General features: G+C 43.7%; 2 protein-coding genes across 3 annotated transcripts; both read right to left on the bottom strand.

Annotated features, from left to right (window-relative positions):
- Positions 1-716: 716 nt before the first annotated feature.
- Positions 717-10146, bottom strand: slc9a1b (solute carrier family 9 member A1b). Its single transcript, XM_076754492.1, has 12 exons — positions 9452-10146; positions 6690-7150; positions 5381-5631; positions 4496-4713; positions 3876-4072; positions 3283-3372; positions 3081-3151; positions 2577-2750; positions 2082-2196; positions 1878-1976; positions 1687-1759; positions 717-1292 (listed from the first exon to the last, which is right to left on the bottom strand). The coding sequence occupies exons 1-12, from the start codon at positions 9738-9740 to the stop codon at positions 1033-1035; spliced, it is 2298 nt and encodes a 765-aa protein (XP_076610607.1). The 5' UTR covers positions 9741-10146; the 3' UTR covers positions 717-1032.
- A 1547-nt stretch (positions 10147-11693) lies between these two features.
- On the bottom strand, positions 11694-14014 carry LOC143335231 (transmembrane protein ZNF593OS-like). Of its 2 annotated transcripts, none has more exons than XM_076754494.1 (3): positions 13752-14014; positions 12853-12942; positions 11694-11969 (listed from the first exon to the last, which is right to left on the bottom strand). In XM_076754494.1, exons 1-3 carry the CDS (start codon positions 13926-13928, stop codon positions 11820-11822), a joined length of 417 nt encoding a protein of 138 aa, XP_076610609.1. In that variant the 5' UTR covers positions 13929-14014; the 3' UTR covers positions 11694-11819. The 2 variants fall into 2 exon arrangements, with proteins under 2 accessions (XP_076610609.1, XP_076610610.1); XM_076754495.1 differs by having other exon boundaries at positions 13808-13919.
- Between the last annotated feature and the right edge of the window lie 101 nt (positions 14015-14115).

Raw genomic sequence — 14115 nt, 5'->3', positions numbered from 1 at the left:
CAATTTCTGTAACTTTCTGAAACAGATGATCCAACATTCACAGTGTGACTGGACGGCTGTGCAGAGGCCAGAATATAAACTGGGTTTGAGCTTAATTTTGAGTTTAATGCTAAAATCAGGATGCTAACATGCTCATGGCATCATATTTACCATCCTCATCTAAGTTCAGTGTTAGCATTAAACACAAAGTGCAGCAGAGGCTGCTGGGAATTTGTTTTGCAGGTCAAATTATAAAAAGATGATGCTCCAGATTAAAAATTCACTTCTGTCATTAGAATTCATCTGAATATCTGTATCATATTTTCTGATAGTAGCTGTTGAGATACAGTATTTCACCAGAGAAAACCCTCTGGGGATCATCAATGTTTGCGCGAAACTTCACTGGAATCCACTGAACGGTTGTTGAGATATTTTGGACAAAGTGGTGGACAGACAGACATAAAGTCATGTCACTAGCAGGGTCAAAAACAAGCGCTCTCTTGTGGACAAACTCTGCTCTGGGGACACTGTTTCTTTGGTATTTTTGAACTGCACTTTCTTACTGGCCGATACATATGTTAATACTGATATATCGGCTAATATCAGCGGAGACAATGGACATCTGTCGAGCTCTACTTTACAGATTCCTCATACTGTGCTTTGAGGGGGTAAACTCCGACCATCCGGTGCTTCAAGTTTCTTAAAACAAGTGCTCGTTTTTTTTTTTTTTTTTTTTTGTACTATTTGAAGCAAGTCTGCTTGTTAAGACACAAAATACTGACGCTTGGCTCCCTCCAGGCTGCGACACAATCCTGAAACAGCGAACGGCCAGTGGTGTATGCTTTGGTAATATGTTACATGATAAAAATCCTCAGGAACTTATGGAAAAAAAGAACAATCGAACACAAACATGGAAAAGAATAACACTTCAAACGATTTCAATGAATAAATATCAAGCTTTGCTACGACATCAGAGATCTCCGTTCACTGAGTACAGCAGATGACATGTGGAGGTCATGAATCATCCTCTGCTCTCGAGAAATCTGTGCTTTATTATGAGATGAAGGAGCCATCCCCTTCCTCTTCCTTGTTTGGACCGGGGTCACTAAGGCAGCGTGATAGTTTCAGCTCTTCCTGCTCGTCCGGCACTTTGGCCCTCGGCTCAGCGGCGCCTTTGGCTCTCTGTGCGCCGCCCTGACTGGGCCTCTGGGGTGATTCGCTCTGCAGGCTGACGGCATCAGGAGGGCTGAGAATCGGCTCAGCCATTGGGCCTCTGGGGCTCTCGTTGTTATCGTAAGTGTAAACTTGGTGTTCTGGGATACAGACACAGTTCAGTGGCATATTAGTGCTGGAACATCGTCAGCAAAATCCTAATGTTTTTGGGATGTTTGGGTGCTTGTGCTTCTGGTTGCTTTGCCCCCTGAAACATCTTAATCTCTGGGTAATCGGCTTTATCAATACCCTCAATCTGTTTAGTACAAATAGTTTAGTTGTGTGTTTAATGAAAGCTTCATTATAAAAGGGGCTTTAAAATCATGGTTGTGTAAAAGCTCACATCAGAGCCAAACAGACACTGAATGTTTGAGGTTCACAGCACATACAGAGAGTACTGGAATGTGACTACTGTACTTAAGCAGAAAAGGCATATTTCCCCATATAACTGTTAACATATGATAAGATAAATTCTGGATTGTATGTTTTACCGACCTGATTCAAAGCAGACTTTTCTTACTGGTGGCGTTTCCTGGCGGTTTGCAGGAACTGTGAGGTAGTGACTCATCTGTGAATGAGACACAGGTTTGTCAGGAAGGACTTTATTTCATAACTTAACACCTGAAGAATTTAAAAATCACAGCTGATAATCATAATCTTGAAATCGGTGTCGGTGTTAAACTCACCCTCCTCTCCATCTCCACCCTCTGCTTCCTGAAGCGAACTTCGCTCACGTTGTCCTCGAACGGGTCGAGCATCAGGTCATGTCTGCTGTAGGATCGGAGCTGAGGAGCAAAGCCACAGTTAGTATTTCCAGCGTGCTCGTTACCAAAGCCTGCGTGCGCTCGTCACATCACAGGCATCAACAAGCGGACAGCCGTGTTACCGACCCTCTGTCTGGTCTTCTGCAGGTTGTTTCGCAGAATCTTTCTGATCTCTTCCTCGCGACTTTTTGAGATGCTCGGGATCGCCCGTCGCCTGGCCGGCGCTTTGGGCTGAATGTTTCTGCAGAAACACAGGGAACATATCCTAAAACCAAACGTTTCTACCAACAAGAGTCTCAAGAGTCTTAATAGAACTGCACTAAAGCACAAAAAGGAGCATTACATATTTCTGCAGGGGTTCATCTATGCAACCTTTTGGGCTTGTGATTCCATGTCTGAACATTTTTTAGAGGCAACACACGTAAACTAAGACTAAATAAGTAAAAAAAAAAAGCATAGTTTTGTGTAGCATAAATGCTTTTGTCAGTTTTGTCCAGTCCCTGCTGACGAGGTGTTTGATGCACATCCTCTCAGTCTTCATTGTCAACCCGGAACCTTGAAAGGCTTTTCAAACTAACTTAACGTCCTGTGCCAGGTTTCGTCCTCCTTACTGATACTTACTGCATGGAGACGGACGACACAATCGTGGGCAGCTTGGCGGCGCTCCCGCTCTCCACCAGCATCATGGCCTGTTTCATCTCCATCTTGTTGTAGAAGGAGATGAGCTGAGGCTCGGTGGAGCGTTCGCCCGTGATCAGCCACCTCTTCACGTAGGCCTTATTGAAGCGGTTCAGCCTGAGTGCAGCAGAGGAATCGCTCATTGGTTCAGCTTTGTTTGTGTTATTTTCATTTAAGACATTTATACTGTCCCTCAGTGTCATTTCGCTAATTTCCTCCTATTATAATTCAGTCATTCTACGACATATAATATTAATAAACATCCTCATAAGACCCTCAGACATCTTTGAACCCACTCCTCATATAAAACATGCAGGTGGACATGAGTGGGACCACTGGCTGTTTCAAGCCAACAACTCAACGCCACTGAAAGGACGTTTCTCTGTGACTTTACTCACAAACGACAGTAACAGGGAGCTGACAGAGGACACGTTAAGAAAATCATACTTGTCTTTCCAGTGATGATGTCCATAATGACCACAGATGCATTCAATTCCTGTGAGGAGATGATCCAGGAACTGAAGACAGAACGAGTTTTCGATTATTTCTGCATAATCTTAACGATGAACTAACAGAAAGTGTGAAATCAACAGAACTTCGATCTTTTACGTGAAATTCTTTATGTGAAATAAATCACATCGGATCTCACCTGTGTGTGAATCTCCTCATTAATTGATCCTTTGTTCTCCTTCTTCTTCTTCACTGCCAGGAGCTCCACCAGAGGTCGGATTGTCATTCCCTGGAGACAGAAATAGCGTGAGGACGCGTGGATAGAGCGTGCGTTGAAACATGTTTTCAGTGTAGACTGCACTGTTTGACAGGACGCTCTGAGGTCAGACTAACAAATAACTTGATTTGCAAATAACGTAAAAAAGGAAGCAGCAATGTGGTTACTGGTTTGGTAATTTTAAAATTTTCATTCTCTCTCAGAAACAAGGAGACGCTGCCCTCTGTTGATAAATGCTGTTATGTGCACTAAAACATTTAAAAATATTTTATGTATTCATAACAGGTCCTCTGCAGCCAGAGTGCAGATCTACTCAAGCCATCAGAGACAATGCAAACAAAAAAAAAATAGTGTTGAATTAATGTTCATTTAAGTTCAGCAAAATTATGCCTAATTTTTCATTATTAATAAATTGTCATATTTTATCAGATGCATGATATCAGCCGCTCTGTTCTGTAAATATCAACATCTGCATCAGATGTCATAAATAAGTTTGTCATATGAACGACTCTCACCTGCACAAAGACAGTGAAGAAGATGACTGTGATGATGGCAGTGAGGAACATGTTCTTCATCTCGTTGTTGGTCAGCAGGAACCCCAGTGAGAAGGCTATGGCACCTCGCAGGCCACCGTAGGCCACGATGAACTGGTCCTTTTTGGTCAACTTCACTATACGGAATTTATTGATGATGTACGTGAGGCCAATGACTCCTGAAAGACGCAGGGAACAACATAAAGGAGCTTAAAAAGAAGAAGACAGGAAAGAAGGAAAGAGGCGACACTGAGAACTACAAATAAATACTCGTAATATCACATTATTCTTTAAATACAATACCCATGAGCCTCAGCTGCTGCTGCTAGCACACTACGGAGAATAAACCAGTTAAACCTGTGAATCAGAGCTAAATTTATTTAAAATGCTGTTTTATTTAGGCACTAAACAACGTGCCAAAGATGTTGAATTCACCCAAATTCGACCCAAAATTTGATTTAAACTGCTTAACATTTTTTTTAACCAGGTTCCTACAAAGTGTGTTTATCTTCTGCAATGGTGAAATTTTGGCTTTGGGATGTTAGTTGGCTAGTTAACCCTCATAAGTCACTATATAGTCACGTATTGTCATCCTGACTGACCCAGCACTCTGGACACCAGGCAGAGGATCACAGTGAAAACGACGAAGGTCCAGTTCCAGGCATGAGGACCGGCCACGGTGGAAACGCCGAGGAAGATGAAGATGAGCGTCTCGCTCACGCTGCTCCACATCTTCAGGAAGTATTTGATGGTGGTGTAGGACTTGTGGGAGATGTTGGCCTCCACGTATGGCCGCATCATCACGCCACATGCGATTAACCTGTTTGAGACAGGAAGGGAACTCGAGGAGAACTGCCAACTTAACAAAGCAGAGTGAGGTCTGGCTCATGTCTGTAAGCTAAATATAAAGCTAGAGTTAGCAGGCAGTTAGCTTAGCTTAGCATAATAAACATAAACGGGGGAAATAGCTAGCATGGCTCTGCCTGAAGGTAATAAAATGTACCTCTAAAGCTCAAGAGTTAATGCGGTAAAACTTGTTTTTTTTGCAGGGTTATGAGAGTTGTGTGTCAGACTCTTTCTTGGCCGGTCGCAGTGACTTCTTGTGGTCTCATCAACACTGTGAGGTTGTCAGAAAAGTTACAGATACAGTGATAGCTAGCTGTTAATTAGTGAGCTTCAGAAGTGCTGGAAAGAGTCAGGCTAGCTGTTTCCCTCTGCTTCCAGTCTTTATGCTAAGCTAAGCTAACTGGCTGCAGCTTTAACATACAGATGTAAGGGTGGTACCAGTCTTCTCATCTCACTCCGAGAAGTGTATTTCCCAAAATGTCAAACTATTCTTTTAAGTGAAAAACTTCAACAATCTTAAAATTACTAAGAAAAGGCTGGTTAAAACTGCTCGCCCGGCGTAGCGTTGCATGTTAAAAACAGGCTGAAATGGAGACAAGCAGTATAACATTAACAATCCCACCCATAAGACTGGGACTTACGACATGATCCCCGACAGATGGAAGACCTCAGCCGAGAGGTAAGCCATGTAGCTGTAGAGGAAAACGAACAGGGGCTCGATGACCCGGGTGTGCGAGGTGAAGCGGGACGTGAAGGCGCCCAAGATGCCGTAGATGGCTCCCACCAAGATGCCTCCCACTGAAACCACGAAGAAACAGACCACCCCGAGGACGGCGTCGACCACGGTCACAGTCCCTGCGTGGGAGAACTCCTCGAACAGGTGATACAGAACCTGCACAGAGAGACACGTGTCCTGAGTCTTTCATGGTCTGTTTTGTGTTTCATTCAAGGTAAATGTCAGGTGTTTATTGCTCTCAGCTTCAGCTCAACGCCTCTCTAAAACATGACACTGTTGAAGTAGACTGTTTTAGTTTTAGCTAGGTGTCCCTAATAAACTGGCAACTGAGTGTACCTTGCAAAACAAAATACATCATTATTATCATGACCAGTGTTTGTGAGATGAACATCAGCAGTTCAGCAGAGTTCAGCCTCTGAAATGAAGCTATTTTTCACTCATAATGGGCCCAACAGGAACATAAACAGCACTTTAAATAGAAACTGTCATCAAGCAAAGATCCAAACAAGGACAGAGCTGGATTTTAAACTGAACTTTGGAGTCTTTCATCAATCTCTAGAGACCACAATGTCAAACTCACTGTGTGGAAAGAGGCTCCAAATGGTTAATTTTCCAATAATCAAACATTAACCTTCATATGAGCTAAAAAATTAGAGGTAGACTGAGGAGCTTGTGAACTTATCTGATTAAACTTTATGATTTATGCCGCAGACTCTTCCTCTTTCTCCCCAAACATGTCACTAACCTTAATAATGCTGTTTGAATTGCCTGTGGCTCTAATGCAGACAGTGAAGACTGATACATTAATATAACTAATTCATTTAAGCTGCTGATAAATGCTTCAGACGATCTTGCAAACAGCACATTTAATCTCCGGAGCAGAGCACAGACGTGAATTAATAATAAAATGATGATGGTTTGTACCACATTGTCAATTATTGCCTGTTAAGAGGGCCGACTCGTCAATCACTGATCACTGAAGCAGTGATGGAACGAAACAAGCATGCGAGTGAAGAAAATGTCTTCAAAAAGACGGCTGTAGCTAAGCAACATTAGAGCTGAACAATAAGATGTTTGAATAATCAGTTTTCCTTTGTATACCGTTAGTGACCATTTCTGTTCATCCATCATTCCCAACCTAAGTGGTCTGAGGGGTCATGAGATTGATTAAAAAGTTCTTCCACCACAGCCCCTCAAGCCTTCACTTGACTCACCACAGTGACGGCGTCGTTGAGGAGCGACTCCCCGAACACGAGGGTGTGCACCAGCTCGTTGATGTGGATCTCCTCAAACACGGCCAGGACGGCCACGGGGTCCACGGCTGAGATGATGGAGCCGAACAGCAGGCAGGACAGCAGGTCCACGCTGCCCAGCTTGGCTGCTTCAATCTGACACACGGCGTACATCATCCCGCCAATGAAGAAGGCGTTCCACAGCGTCCCCACCACGGCGAACACCAGGATGGTGCCCAGGTTCTCCGTGAAAGCCCGGATGGGCAGGAAGTAGCCGGCATCGAGGATGATGGGGGGCAGCAGGTAGAGGAAGAAAAGCTTAGAGTCGAGGACGGGGGCTTCCTCTCCGATGGCTTTGATGATGCCGCCCACGAGCAGGCCAACGACGATCAGCAGACAGCTCTCGGGGACGACGTGTGACACTCTGGGAATGATGTGAAAACCTGCAGAGAGAAAAGGTTTGAAGATTTTAACTTCACAAGAGTCAGCATCCTGGATGTCTGCAGCACAGATTCAGAGGTGAGACATTTTTAGGAATGACGTAATGTTATTATTCAGAATAGTTTGGCTACTTTCTAAGTTAGCTAGCTAACATGAGCCTGCTGCTAACTTCACAGTAGCTGTGGGTGAACTGTTAGCATAAGAAGCTAAGTAGATCATTTGATGAAAATAGCAAAACAGTACAAACAGTGAACTTGTTTTTTGGCAGCGACAACACGCGGTGCACACCATCTTTTAAGTTGATATGGTGAACTTGTCAGCAAGCGATTGCTAATGTACATATCCAGCCATCTTGGCAGTGCCTGATGGGGCCAAACTCCCAGCTGATCCAAAAATGAGTAAAGAGGTGGAGCGTGGCTGAATGAAGCCTGGTTGCTTAAACCTAGGAGCTAGCTGTCACTCAAAGCAGCCGTGTCAGGCAAGGCTGTAAACATGTTTATTTCTGCTGTAAAGTTGGGCATTTTAACATGGGGGTCTATGGGGATTCACTTGCTTTTGGAGACAGGCTCTTAGTTTCATATTCAGCCCGTTTGTCTCTCAGCTGAATGAGGCCTTAACATTCAGTCTCTCCGTCATGTGACGTGGGGTCCAGGCTGCCGTAACAAACGTTTTCTGCGAGTGGTCTTGTGTGCAGGCGTCCTCGCCCCCTCCTCTCCTCTCTGACTCTGCACACTGGGATCTTTGTTATCGAGCAGTGCATTAGGACAGGAAGTCGGACCGGCCCTCGGAGACAACAGCTGGACGGACAGATAAGATGCCAGAGAGCTTCGTTCTGCTTACTCAGCCAACGACAGACCTCAGGACAGATTACTGGAATCAGGATCATGTCTGCCGCTGTTTTGACATTCAGTACAGTGGCATGATGGGTAATATAATTTTTAAAAAAGTCAAAATGCGTCATTATTTGTACTTTGTACTGTGGAAGAAATAAACCTCACTGTAATGAGAGCTGTAGCTACACTCAGGACGCCAAATAAACTATTAATGTGGCATTTTGTGGTTTGCTTAAACGCTCTGAAATTTGAGTAGAGTTTGGTTGGTGGCTGGTCAAAGATGTCTTGGGCAGGTAGGATCACTTCTACTCAGATACTCCAAAAATAAAATACAGTCAACAAAATTTTGGAGGATCCACCATAAGACAAAGTATTGAAATATAGTTTTCAAGAAGAACTGAGCAGACCACTCGCCTGTGGGATAACTTCTTGGTAGCCAGTGTCCAAAGTTTAGCCTCTCAGCATATGAGGAGTGTGAAGGTCACAGGCAAGAGATGACACACAATTATAGATCTCCAGAGATACAATTAACCTCTATAATTAGCCTGAACTGCTTTCAAACCTTTTGCCAAGTCTATATTTAAACTCTAAGACAGACGCTCACACCATCAGGTCCTGAAATAAGTCAGTGGAACATAACTGCAGAAGTCTGTGGAAAGACTATTAGTGCTCTGTTACCGCTCAATATTCATTGTTTCAGTGGCGGAAAGTGAGGAGATATCAACCATCTCCGTCCGCAACTGTAACATTAATCCACTCATTAATAATTACTCTCATTTCTAACTGAACATTTGGGGTTTTGGCACAATGCTGAAAGTGTTGAAAAGCTTCCATAACCTTCTTTGACTTCCTGAGGTAGTTCGATTGTGGACTGTAGGTGCACCAAAGCTGCTACAAAGTGCTACAACCAGAGTTCTAACAAGAAAAAGCAAATTACACTGGCTTTCTGTTCGATCGCCTGGTGGCCTATGGACTAAATGTAAAGTTTGTGAAGCAGCTTTTGGTGTCTATGGTCCCAGCTCCAGTACTGTACTGTATATACTGTATGTATGTCCATGTGTGTATGCATGTATATGAAGCATGCAGGAAAAGCCCAGTTCATCTAACACTTTTCCAGTTGGTCTATGGGAACTCAGCAACTGTTTGCTTCAAGGTGAACATCTTCAGTCATGATGTATCTCAATCACAGCTGTTCAGGCTTGGTACTCAGTTTTTTCCTCCTCTCTGTTGAACTACATGACAGTTTTCTATACAAATAAGCTTAAAAGCATTTTCTATACTTTCAGAAGAAAGGTGAACACAAGAAAACAGTAAACCGACTAAAAAAGGCCAAAATGTACAGTTCAGGACCCTCCTCTTCAGTCTGGATGGTCTGCATCCTTTAATCTTTGATTACCCAGCCCCCTCAGTAATACTGGAGTGGAGCATTAATCACCAATCAAAAGTCCTTCAGTAATTTGAGTCACTCACCAAGTTTCATCAGCAGGGCCAGGAGGATCCACAGAGAGATCTCAAAGGGCTGCCTGACGTGGTCGTAGTTGAAGGAGAGGACGGGGAAAGCCTTCCTGTGAGCAGTGGAGTTACTGTGATGATGGGAGTCCTCATCCGTCACCAGGGAAGGATTTCTCCACGTCTCGTTGTGTCCCGCAACAGCATCACGACTGGCGGCGGCAGTGGAGGCGAAAAAGAGCAGCAAAACGCACAGCGAGCCCGTCAGACGCGGTCCGGAGCGGCTCCGGGCGGGACGGAGCACAGCCATTTTCAGACTGTTTCAGACGGCTGCTGCTTAGCTCTAGATCCGATGAAGATGAAGATGAGGATAGTACGGGAAGCGAGCGTGGTGCGCCGCGGAGAAGCGCGTACTTTTACGCACAAACTCCCCAGGCATCCTGAAATTACGCATAGCGGTAGAAAAACAAACGGTGGTGTATGCTGCTAACAGGCCGGCTGCTGTCATCGGAGGGTGGCGCTTTTAAACTAACATCACGCTTCTTAGTCGCCGCTGAGATGATTTCCAGCCTGATGGTTTCCTGCCTGGTTGATCCAAACTCGTTTTCTCCTCTGAGGATCACCGTCAGGCGGTTACATCCATCAGGCTCAAGTCTCTCAGGCTGGACTCTGTGTCTCTTTAACATGCAGCTCATTCAGAATTCAGCAGTCAGAGTGAAAGTGACATCTGCTGGAGAGGAGGACCGCAGCGACCACCAGGCAGCCAGAGTATACATCCTCCATAACTGGTACAGGACACATACTATACATATTTCTTTTGCGATTGAATTTTCTTTATTGACTTTGTACAAATCTTCACAGCTGAGAAAGAAGAGCAAGTATCAGTTCACTAGTGTAAAATCAACATCCAGCTACAATTCAAAAATGTGTGTTTCCAGTTTCAGATGAGTTCAGAATAAACAAATGATTCAAAGCTCACATGTCCTCTTCATCCCTGTCTGCCCCCAGCGGAGAGGAATTAGTAAAACCAACAACCCTGACTGGTTCCCACGGAGTCAGACCTCCTCCTCCTCCTCCTCCTCTGGCTGCTGTCTGCTCAGCGGAGGCTGATGGAAACATAAATCTAGAGGCTGTTTGTTTTTTAACAAGATTGCAAAAAGCATGTAAAGAAGAGGCTGTTGTGGAACGTCAGCAGGTTTTTAATGTGACAGAACAGATTAGTGGCCTGAGTCATTATACGGTCTCACAGGGAAAGCATACAATAAATTAATGCCTGTCTGTGATGGATATGATGTGACAAAGAGGAGCACGGTCCTCATTCTCATCTGAAAATGCACCTGTTTGATGCTGAAGAACATGCTGACTTTCATCTCAGCGTCTCGTTCACGTCACAGAATCACTTCCCCTGCCTGAGTTTCATCCACATGAGTCGCTCCACACAGATTGTGCAGCCGGCCGACAGTTTCCCACAAAACGGTTCCACATGGACGCAGCCTGAGCAGAACGGAGCTGTTTCAACGTTACAAAAAACACCTTGAAAACAGTTTCCAGATGTCAAAACTGTGAGCGCATTTATTTGAGAATTACATCAATTCACCAAATGTGTTACAATACAAAGTAAGTGTTTTTTTCATCTTTTAGCACCGTTTTACATTTACAGACATTTTATTTCTTACATTCTAGTACAAACATGATATTGTAATTCAGCAAAGTGAGGATACCCTGATGAAAGGAGCCTCTGTTATGGCTGGTTACAGTCGGACTCATGAATGATAAATACTGAAAGGTCTGATGCTGGTTAGGATTTACAATCTAAATTCAAAACTTTAAGGTGCTAAAGTACAACAAACTAATGACTGAACTGAAATAATTTGAAGGAAAAGTGCACGTCTGTGACTAAAATCAATAATAACAAGCTGGCATGCTCAGAGAATTTCTCATTATTTCATTTCTGTTATATTTTCTGTGGTTATTTTTATTAAACACATTTTTTGTGTGCTTTGTTGAACTATAAAATGCAGGAAATAAGAGGGGCTGCAGGCCAGACTCTAATCCTGAGATCCTTGTCGACAGATGATATGCTCATTTATTGCTTTAAAATACAGTCACTGCTGAAATGTGCAGTCCTCTGAAAGGTAAATACGCACAGTGCTCAAACTACAGGCTCACTTAGTTTAACGTGTTGGAACAAATGACAAATCTTCCTGCTGGGACTGAACAATGGCTCACATCTTCCTCCCGGGACACTTAGATTTCCCTTCAAACAACACCACAAACACACTAACTCTCTCAGCCTCCTCCACCTCAAGCCTTCTTCGACGTACACAAACAGACAAACGATCCCTCACAGGAGCCCACAGAGCGGCGGTCTGACGGGCTCTCACTCATCTCAGGCGTTTGGAAGTTTCGGGTGCACTCTCTCTGCCATCTGCTTGGCGCTGTACAGAGACACTCCCATCCCCACTGTGGCCATGGTCATGGCGATGGGTTCGATGAGGCTGCTCTGTGGCTGCATCCGGACCTCACCTGAGACCTGCCTCTGCAGACAGGTGAAGACAGACAGACATGCACCGGTGATTAGAGGGCATGGAACTTTTTCTTTCACATTAAAGCCACAATGTGTATAATTATTATGCCAATACATCAGCTTGTGCCCGTGTGTCGATCAGTTCAGGGAGTTGAGAATGTGTCACAAATTTATGGACAGATAGTCATGTTCCTCTCTGGACAAACTGTAATAACTGGTGATTTTCCATCTCTACTGACATCAATACTTTGGTTTCTGGCCAAATATCTGCAAAACCAATGGCATTCCCATTAGCCTCAGCTGTACTTCGTGTTTAGTGCCAGAGTGCTCAGAAAAGAAAACATAAGAATAAAAACAAAAGAGCCGTAAATATAAAGTGTGTATAATTAGTAAATGTTAACACCAGCAACTGATGGAATAACAATAAAAGTTCAATTTAGTAAAATAAATAAAACTAAAATAAAATTCAAATACAAAAGTAGTTTTGAGAATGATTTTGAAAAGAATGATGTCGAAACTTTACATTGCACATATACTGAACAGTAATGTGGTGGCCTCAGTCTGATTCTAAAAGGACACTGTGGCAAACAGAACGCATGCCAACACTTTCCCCCCCGACTTTATTCATAACATTTCTCTTTCTCTTTCACGCAGCACGAACTGTGAGGTGGAGCCTGTACAGATTACATAATGTGACCTCCTGAGACGAGCTGCATCAGCTCTCTGTAAAATATTCATTCACTTGTTGTCAATCGCCGTCATCCCTCAGTTTAAAGCATTTCGATAAAATGTATGAAAAGAGTCACATTTTAAAGCTGAAAAACTGTTCCAGCCATGGAGACCAGTCACTTAAAGACAGAAATAATGCTTTAAAGAGTGAGTATTCGTGACCCACCTGGAGGAGACGGAAGTATCCCGGTGTCAGTCTTCCCAGCCTGATGATCATTTCTGCTGCTGGAGCTTCTCTGACGAGCCAACAACCTTCCTGCAGGGGAGGACAAACTGTCATCAGCCCTCCTCAAGTTCACAGTGTAGGAAGGAAGATTTCAGCTCTGAAAGTTGTGATCCACCAAAAGTTACACTTTTGTTTTATGGTCTGCTCTGAAAAGATCTTTTGACAGAGGTGTTCTTCCTGAACGTTTTGGTCTGTTTCTGTCACAAGCTGCATATTTTTACGAGCTGTGAGCACAAAGAGTGAATCTTTCCTCTCAGATCGTTTCAGCTGAATGTTTTTTATTGATCTGAAGAGGTAAAACTACCCAGTAAGTAAGTAAGTCAGACAAAGTGTACACACTTGAGAACACTGCTCTTAAAAAACCTGTTTGTCAGAAGATGTAATGAATATATTTCGGTCATTTTGCCTTCTAGCTCATCTCCAGACAAACATGAGATAACTGAACCCATTACAGAGATTTTGTTTTAATTGAAAAAGTTTTGTAATTAACTTTTAGAAGAGCAGAAATGACAGAAGGTCTCACAGCCAATGGAGAATGGCCCCTTTTGTTAATCAAGATCTTTTGTAGTAATATTCTGTTCAATACTTTATATTACAGTATCCAAGCAGCCTTTCCACACCTGAACGTAGCATGTTGAATCTGTCACCAGTAAAACACCATTAAACAGTTTTAATCCACTTTGTTTAGTTACATCAATGTTCATCAGATGAGGTATTTATAACACACAGCTCTTAAACGCAGCTTCACTTAATCAAAAGTTGTTGGAAAAAACATCTCACACCTGCAACCTACTTAAAAATCTTCAAATGATCCATTATTTTAATCTAAACTGTCTCACAGTTTGATGCTCAGGGGTCCTCGGGGAGTCGATCCTAAAGCAGCGGCCACCCTCACCTTCATCGACGGCTGCAGACAGACAGCATGCGAAGCCCCTCAGCAGCATGAACAAACAGCGGCAGCCCGTCGCACTGAAGAGGCTCCTGTGTGTCCCTGCTCTTTTGTGCAGTGTGAACATCCCAGTGTGACGGGCTCAACACACACTCACAGACACGCACTCACAGAGCTGCATGAAAAGCGGCGGCCTGTCAGAGATGATTTGGTCATCCAGCCAGTGAAACGGGTGAGAGCAGGGAGAGAGGAAGAAGCGGTTCGGCGCAGCATGTTGCACGCTTGAGGAAACATGTGTGTTAATGTGCTGCAGT

The sequence above is a fragment of the Chaetodon auriga genome, chromosome 17, assembly GCF_051107435.1.
Source record: "Chaetodon auriga isolate fChaAug3 chromosome 17, fChaAug3.hap1, whole genome shotgun sequence".
Taxonomy (NCBI): Eukaryota; Metazoa; Chordata; class Actinopteri; order Chaetodontiformes; family Chaetodontidae; genus Chaetodon; species Chaetodon auriga.
The sequence above is the reverse complement of the archived record's forward strand: the minus strand, read 5'-3'. Positions and strand labels throughout refer to the sequence as shown.